Source organism: Acipenser ruthenus, chromosome 17 (assembly GCF_902713425.1).
Source record: "Acipenser ruthenus chromosome 17, fAciRut3.2 maternal haplotype, whole genome shotgun sequence".
Classification (NCBI taxonomy): Eukaryota; Metazoa; Chordata; class Actinopteri; order Acipenseriformes; family Acipenseridae; genus Acipenser; species Acipenser ruthenus.
In genome coordinates, this window is record NC_081205.1 from 33,355,369 (window position 1) to 33,363,411 (window position 8,043).

An 8,043-nucleotide genomic window follows, 5' to 3' on the forward strand; every position below is an offset into this window, starting at 1 on the left:
CTCCCAGGGTTATGGAGTTAGTGATGTCACTAAGACCTGGCTGATCCTTGACCTGGGCGGGTACTGGTGGCGTTCGTACAGGAAGCTCCCAGGTTTATCAAATTAGTGATGTCACTAAGACCTGGCTGATCCCTGACAAGAGCATGGGAATGTGCTGTTCGGAACTCCTGCTTGTTTTGTGGGTGTGTTTTTTTTATTTTTAAATGTACAGTCTAACCTCTTCAGTAAGAACACAGGAGAGCTGTGTTAATAATGCATCAGCCCCAATTGAATCCGATACTCCTCGGCTGGTCATCAATACAGTGCTTCTGTCAGCCGAGCAAAACAAGCCAGACTCTGCTCCTGTTACTGAGGCTGTCTGGTAACTTGAGACAACACCAGCAACACAAAGCTGCTGAGAAACTCCCTCCATATACCCCTCCTGCAGGCCTGGCTCCCTGCTGTACCCCTGAGTTAACACTTATATTAGCACTGCCTCACCATCAGGAGCACTTTGACCTGCTGCTGTACGCAGAGTCTGGGTTTTCTTTCCCTGTAAGATCCCTGCTGCAGTTACAACACACAGCCACCTAGTAGCACTGTGACCAAAGCAAATTGAGTTTAATAAGGATTCGCTATCAGCCAGCATATTGAGGATCGTGCCCCTCTGGGTTCACGTTTCCAGCGGCTCAGTTCTTTAGCGTGATAAAGGAATAAGATTAGCCTCCGTGCTGTGGTTCTGACTCAGGGGGCTGGTCTGCTTGCTGTAGTGTTGAGTGGTGTTGCTGACCTGTCTCCTTTCCGCAGGGTTCCATGATCAGGGGGCTGGTCTGCTTGCTGTAGTGTTAAGTGGTGGTGTTGTTGCTGACCTGTCTCCTCTCCACAGGGTTCGATGATTTCCACCTGTCCATCCACAGCGACATGGCCACCATCGCCAAGGCCATGGCATCCCCCGAGTCCGGTCTGGAGGTGCGGGACAGGATGTGGCTGAAGATCACCATCCCCAATGCCTTCATAGGTACTGAACCTGCATCCTGCTCTAGAGGACACACTCACACACTACAAAACTGAAACCATTCCATGATAAACCTTTCATTGGGGACGCTGAAAAAGACTTCCTGTCGAAACGTTTTGTTACTGACTTGATCAGGTTTCTTTTTCTAAAAAGATAAATGAACCCTCCCCCCCAGGTTCGGACGTGGTCGACTGGCTGTACCACCACGTGGAGGGCTTCACTGACCGCAGAGAGGCGCGCAAGTACGCCAGCAATCTGCTGAAGGCCGGCTACATCCGGCACACTGTCAATAAGATCACCTTCTCAGAGCAGTGCTACTACATCTTCGGAGACCTCTGTGGCAGTGAGTAGCAGTCACCACAAGGGGGCCATAGTGAGGCTGCAGCATGTCTATTTTTAAATGTATTTTAAGCTTAAACTACATAAAGTAGTAGATCCTTGAGTTTGGTGAGTTTTTTTAGTGTCCTATAGTGATACAAAACAGCTTCCTCTTTACAGTTTTTGGTCTTGCAGATTGTGTTTTGCAGGGTCAATTCCCAATCCCTTTTAATCAGTTCCAACACACCCTGGATCAAAATTACAATTCCCAGTATTGTGTTAAAATGAGCTTCTCACAGTGGCAACAAATTACTTTAATTGAAGTCGCTGTTTGTTATCAATTAAATTGGCTTCAAATGAAAGCAATTGACGTCTCTAACAGATCAAGTCTTTAGAAGGAATTGGAATTGGAATGGAATTGACCCAACCCTGGTGTTTTGACTGCCTGCATGCTGTTTGTGAACCCTTTCCATCTCTCTCCTCCCTAGACATGGCTAATCTCAGCCTGAACGACCACGATGGCTCAAGCGGGACCTCAGACCAGGACACACTGGCCCCCCTCCCTCACCCCGGCGCGGCCCCCTGGCCCCTCGCCTTCCCCTACCAGTACCCCGCGCCGCACCCCTACAACCCCCCCACCGGCTTCCATGACCCGGGATACAATCACGGAGGAGGTGGGGGCAGCGCCGGGAGCCAGCACAGTGAAGGTGAGCCCCCGACTCGGACACAGTGTCACCCTGAGCAGAGCAACTTGTGGCTCTCTCAATTCATTCCGGTCCACGATCCTTCTCCTACCTTGTCTTTAACTATTGAATTGAGCTGTCCAGACCCTTGAGCCAGCCAGGTCAGTGTTTCATTGAATTGAGCTGCCAGAGCCTTGAGCCAGCCAGGTCAGTGTTTCATTGAATTGAGCTGCCAGACCCTTGAGCCAGCCAGGTCAGTGTTTCATTGAATTGAGCTGCCAGAGCCTTGAGCCAGCCAGGTCAGTGTTTCATTGAATTGAGCTGCCAGAGCCTTGAGCCAGCCAGGTCAGTGTTTCATTGAATTGAGCTGCCAGACCCTTGAGCCAGCCAGGTCAGTGTTTCATTGAATTGAGCTGCCAGAGCCTTGAGCCAGCCAGGTCAGTGTTTCATTGAATTGAGCTGCCAGAGCCTTGAGCCAGCCAGGTCAGTGTTTCATTGAATTGAGCTGCCAGAGCCTTGAGCCAGCCAGGTCAGTGTTTCATTGAATTGAGCTGCCAGACCCTTCAGCCAGCCAGGTCAGTGTTTCCCCAGAGGGAATGAGCAGAGGTCATATGACTTTAATGAGACACACCTGAGCTTTTTACCTACACACTGTGGCTAATCAAGCCTGTTTTAAAAGCTGGAGTGGATGAAACTGCTCTGCAGGAGTCTTACTACCAGCCCTGTCTTTGCCCCTCGCAGGCAGTCGCAGCAGCGGCTCTAACCGCAGTGGCAGTGAGCAGAGGCGCAAGGAGGAGACGGCGGCAAAGGCGAGTGGAGGAGGAGGAGGAGGAGGAGGAGGGGATTCCAAATCAGGTGGCAGCGGCAGCGAATCAGACCACACCACACGGAGCAGCAGCAGCATGAGGAGGGAGCGGGCGCCCAGCGAGCGCTCTGCAGCGCCCCCTAGCGAGCACAGCCTCCGCAGCCACCACTCCGCCACGCACAGTCTCCGTAGCAACCACAGCCATGCCTACGTCCCGCCCCCACACTTCCCCCCGCCCCTCGTCATGATGGGCCCCCCCGGAGCCCCACCCGGCCGAGACCTGGCGTCTGTGCCGCCCGAGCTGACCGCCAGCAGACAGTCCTTCCGAATGGCCATGGGCAACCCCAGTGAGTTCTTTGTGGATGTCATGTGATCCCTACTGCTCCTTTCCTTTCCTCCTGTTTTTTTTTTATTTGTAGAAAAATGACAGCAGCAGCAAAACCAAGTTTCTCTTCATCTTTTTCTTCTTGATTTCTTACTTTAACGAACAGAAAAAAGAGAATGTGTGCTTTTAAAAAAGAACTAAAACAAGATCTACAAATCTAATACATGGATAAACAAATCACTGAATAAATGACTATAGTCCCAGCAGGGAGTGGAGATTGAAGACGTCACATATCTGAGAGAGAGGAGAGACAGAGAGAGAGTTGATGTTCTGTATGGAGATCCTGCTTCCTCGCTCCTGTGACTGGACTGTATGTGTGAAGTGTGAGGAGGGAGTGAGGGGGAGTGTGCGAAAGAAAGAAAGAGGTCTGATTTTATCATTATTTAAAAAAAATAAAAAATAAATTAACTACAGTAAATCATCTGCTTTGTTTTTTTAATTGTTGTTTTTAAAAATCGCATTCCGCGCTCTCCACGTGGTCGTTCGCCTCCCGTCGTTCACCGGACACACTATCAGCATCCGTACACTGCTTTGCACGATCAGGGAAAATTCAAATAAAAGGGTCACATTGTTAAGTTGTCACGAGCAAACCCTTACCTGGTTAGTTTTATTAACAAGCGTCTTCACTCCTGAAGTTCGCTGTCACCTCTATTGATTTCTTTTTCTTCCTTTCTCTTTTTTTTCTCGAGCAGCACAAATGTCTAGTTTTGACTTTCCCTGAACCTTGGTGGCGGGGGATGGGGGGGGGGGGGGGGGGGTTAAAAATGTTATCTGCTGGATCAGGTCACTTCCTGTAACTCCCTGTGTAATTGCTATGGAGACTTTGTTGTTCTCCAGATCTCTGAAGGGGGGAGGTGGGTCCATCGTGTGCATGTGGTGGATGAAATCCGAGGCGGACTCTGTTTAGAAATACCTCACACCAACCCTTGTGCTCTTATTTGGGTACAAAGCAAAAAAAGAAAAAGAAGATTGTGAACAAACTTGCATTTTTTGCTAAATTGGCAGCAGTGTTTTTTTTTTCTTTCTAATTCTCTTCACAGAACCAAACCCAAGTGCTTTTGACCAGGAAACCAGACCTGTTGAAATGGACACGTAGACGTCCGTCCAGCGCGGTTTACCGACTCGGCGCGCAGGAATCTTCCACAAGACTTTCATCCTTTCCCTTTCTGAGACCAGGGTGCTCTGGGGCAGCCCTATTGTCTGCCATATTGGCGAGGGTTAACGTGCTGGCTGACCCCGGAGAGAGAGGAGGTGAAAGGTGAAAGGTGAAAGGCTGGCAGGGCCTGGTAGAATACCAGTGTTCCGAGCGATATCTTGGTCTATCCATTTTTCTCTAGGGACTGGCAAGCAATAACCAAAATAAAGTCTACTGACAAACTGTGAATACAAAACCGCAGCCTGTTCCACCCAAGCTCTCCTCGTGTCTCTGTCCTGTCCCAGACTCTCGCATGGTGGTTTAGGTCATCCCTGTGGGGTATTGCTTCGGTAGGATCACTCCTGGTTGTTAACAAGATACAGTAGCATTGTGTACAAGTGTGCTTTAGCTTTTTAAAATTCTGTAAGAAAAGCCTGGAAAATAAATAAATAAATAAATAAATGGTACTAAATCAAAAATATGTGGCAGAGCACAAAAGAGTGCTCAACTGGACAATCCAATACATTGCAATACACATTGCAAAGAAATGAACTGAACTGGACGAGGCTGAACATCGCAGGAGGGTTGGGGGGGGTCTGATTCTTGATATCCGGGCTGGTAAGGTATGATTCTGTCCCTGAAGGAAATGTGTCTAGCTGTTTTCTTTCATTCGATTCCAGATGATTTATTGGAAGGTAGTTTACAGTTGTTTAAAATAAGAACTAATTTAAATGTGTACTGATGTGGTGTTTAGCATTCTCTCTCTTTTTAATGTTTTTTTTTATAATAACACGATTACTCCCAAATTCAGTTTGACGTCTGGTTTGATGGGGGGTGCAGCTTGGGTTCCGTGGCTGCCATTGAAGAGACTGGCTTCCAGTTTAACCTGAGAGAACCTGTGCTGTATTTTGCACTGATGGCTTTAAGGATCATTGCGCTGGAAGAATCCGGTTCAGATGCATTCAGAATGTAACAGGGAGTTGGATTTCAATGGTGGTGGGAATGTGCTAAATAAGAAATCAAGAATTGTAATGCCTTTACATTACAGCCGTAACTGACTAGAAATTATCAGCATTTCACTTGTGTTTCTGTTTAAATTCTTTTCACACTTTCAGAATATCACCAGATAGAAGTGAATGCTATTCCATATCACAGGGGTGTCCAATCCGTCCTGGTAATGAATTAGTCCAGGGTCTGGTTCAATCAAACACTTCAGAACATGGGAACCATTGTGATGCTGTTCTTCCGGAATGGAATGTGCGGAACAATCCGGAATGTGGAGTCAGGGTTTGGAAGCAGCCAGACAGCATGGCTTGTGATTTCTTTCCACATGCACACGGTACGACACTGTCACCTGATCTGGGGCACCAGTGGGATGTGCTGGATCTGCAAACCTGTCCTTATCAACGTGTATCTTCAAATTCCACGTTTTCTATTGATTGTTATTTTTCTCGTACCATAAACAAACATCTGTATCACTGTATGCTTTTTACACAGCTTAACACATCGCTTCATTGTAAACCTTTCTTTGAGTACCGTGACAGTTTTTTTTATTTTGTATTAACTATTAGCAACTGATATTGTATAGTGATCAACGGTTCAGTTTCATACATGCTGTTTTATGAAAAAAAAAGTATTGTTTTTATTTATAAACATAGTTTTATTGCCTAAATGAGAATGGCTTCTTGTTATTCGTCTTTCAACTTTCCCATGGTAGCGGGGTCTCTCTGGTCGAGCTGAACTCACGTTAGCAAGGTAAGCACTGCCCTGCCCAGTGTGCAGGTCCTCCCAGTATTCTCTCAGTGTGGAGCTGAACTCATGTTAGCAAGGTAAGCACTGCCCTGCCCAGTGTGCAGGTCCAGTGTTTTTCTCTGGTTTGCAGGGAACAGATGTGTCCCAGTTCCTAGCACAAGCACGTTGATGTCCACTGGCTGTATCCAGATCATTTGAACAGTCCCCAGTCTCTGAAGCAGAGACGAGGCGGCTGTGTATGGATGGGAACAGGTCAAACACTGTCAGGGCTCTCCACACCCAGTCTGGATGTTATCCACACACTGAGGACAGGCAGCGTGCAGCAGGGAGAGGATGGGGTCACATTAGGTACTGGTGAGACCACACTTAGAGCTCTGTGTCCAGTTCTGGTCCCCCCCGATACATAAAGGACAGAGTGGCCCTGGAGAGAGTCCAGCGAAGAGGAGCCAGACAATCCCAGGGCTTAAAGGAATGAGTTAAGAAGACACCTGGATTTGTTTAGCCTAGAACAAAGAAGAATTGTGGGAGACTTAATTAAACATCTTAAAAGGAGTTGACAGAGTGGTGAAGGTATGGAACAGGTTACCTCGCCATGTTCCTGATGCTGAATCGTTGGGATCCTTGAAGATCCAACAAAGATCCTTTAAGATCTAACAGGCACTGCTGGGCAGAATGGTCTCCGCATGCTCTTAAACAAGGGGAGGCAACGCATGGTTTTTCAGGCACAAAGTAATAGCACTTTAATGCAAGAGTGCACAACACTTACAGTGGACACTGCATGGGTCAGCATGTGACAACACAGATACTTTACAAGAGAAACAAAGAGAGCACAGGCTCAAGCCAGAGGTAGGGGGCGCTGTCTCTGCAGGTAACGCAATGTCATTATCAAATCACAATCACAAGCAATAGCAATAGCAATAGCAATAAACCGGGGGTAGAAGGCGCTGTCTCTGCAGGTAACGCAATGTCATTATCACATCACAAGCAATAGCAATAAGCGGGGGGGTAGAGGGCGCTGTCTCTGCAGGTAACAGAATGTCATTATCACATCACAATCACAAGCAAGTGCAATAGCAATAATCCAGGGGTAGAGGGCGCTGTCTCTGCAGGTAACGCAATGTCATTATCACATCACAAGCAATAGCAATAGCAATTCGTTACCATTTTTACCCCACTTAAAGACCTTTACATTCCTGAAACATAAAACATTTCAATGAGCAATCCTGAAATCTCCAAATATAATTAATACTGTCCATTTACCATCACTTTGCTATTAAACTCATAGGCGCCGGAGACGGGGAGCACTGCCCACCCACTTTTAACAACGAGGACGAGAAGCACACACACACATATATATATATATATATATATATATATATATATATATATATATATATATATATATATATACACACACACACACATTAAGACGACTCCGGAAATGTGCTGATACACAATAATCCTGACATCTCGCTCGCTGCGCCTCCAGCTTCTACACAGGAACACTGAAGCTTTTAACAAATCACATGGGAGAGAAGGAGCGCAGAGAAGCCGGGTTTACGTGCGGCAGCGAACTTTGCGACATTCCGCATCTTGTAACAGCATAGAACTGTAGAAAACATGTGTTACCATTTCATGTCATTTGTGTCCGAAGCAGCAAATTACTGTAGCAGTCGTCGTCGTAGTGTGGTAGTATTGGTGTTGCAAATTTAAAATACCCAGGAGACTACAAATATATAACCTGCTTCAGTATTGAACGTAGTTGTTGAATTGGATTAATTTACCCATAGAAATACTTCATACCAACCGCCCCCTTTTAGAAAGGCTCCGATGCCGTTGTTTAGACTACACTGCTCCACCAGGTATGCAGGTAAGAGACCGCAGGGGCATCATTAGCGTTCATTTTTAAAGAATGAAACCACACCCTAAATGGGCGGTCCAGCTTAGAAACGTCACTCCGGCGTGACGTTG

The 8,043-nt window shown here is 46.9% G+C and overlaps 1 protein-coding gene and 1 long non-coding RNA gene across 4 annotated transcripts in view; one reads left to right on the top strand and one right to left on the bottom strand.

The window, feature by feature from the left end:
• Positions 1-5,992, top strand: part of LOC117423415 (segment polarity protein dishevelled homolog DVL-3-like) — a 44,597-nt gene extending 38,605 nt beyond the window's left edge. For all 3 annotated transcript variants that reach the window (XM_058990443.1, XM_034039152.3, XM_058990444.1), the window contains 5 exons: positions 866-997; positions 1,170-1,337; positions 1,801-2,019; positions 2,737-3,147; positions 4,226-5,992. In XM_058990443.1, the coding sequence (XP_058846426.1) occupies positions 866-997; positions 1,170-1,337; positions 1,801-2,019; positions 2,737-3,147; positions 4,226-4,281 (986 nt within the window). In that variant the 3' untranslated portion in view covers positions 4,282-5,992. The remainder of the gene's footprint in view (positions 1-865; positions 998-1,169; positions 1,338-1,800; positions 2,020-2,736; positions 3,148-4,225) is intronic.
• A 72-nt stretch (positions 5,993-6,064) lies between these two features.
• LOC131697992 (uncharacterized) lies at positions 6,065-7,970 on the bottom strand. Its single transcript, XR_009307604.1, has 3 exons — positions 7,702-7,970; positions 6,659-6,760; positions 6,065-6,575 (listed from the first exon to the last, which is right to left on the bottom strand). It is a non-coding gene; the product is annotated as an uncharacterized LOC131697992 (long non-coding RNA).
• Positions 7,971-8,043: the final 73 nt, after the last annotated feature.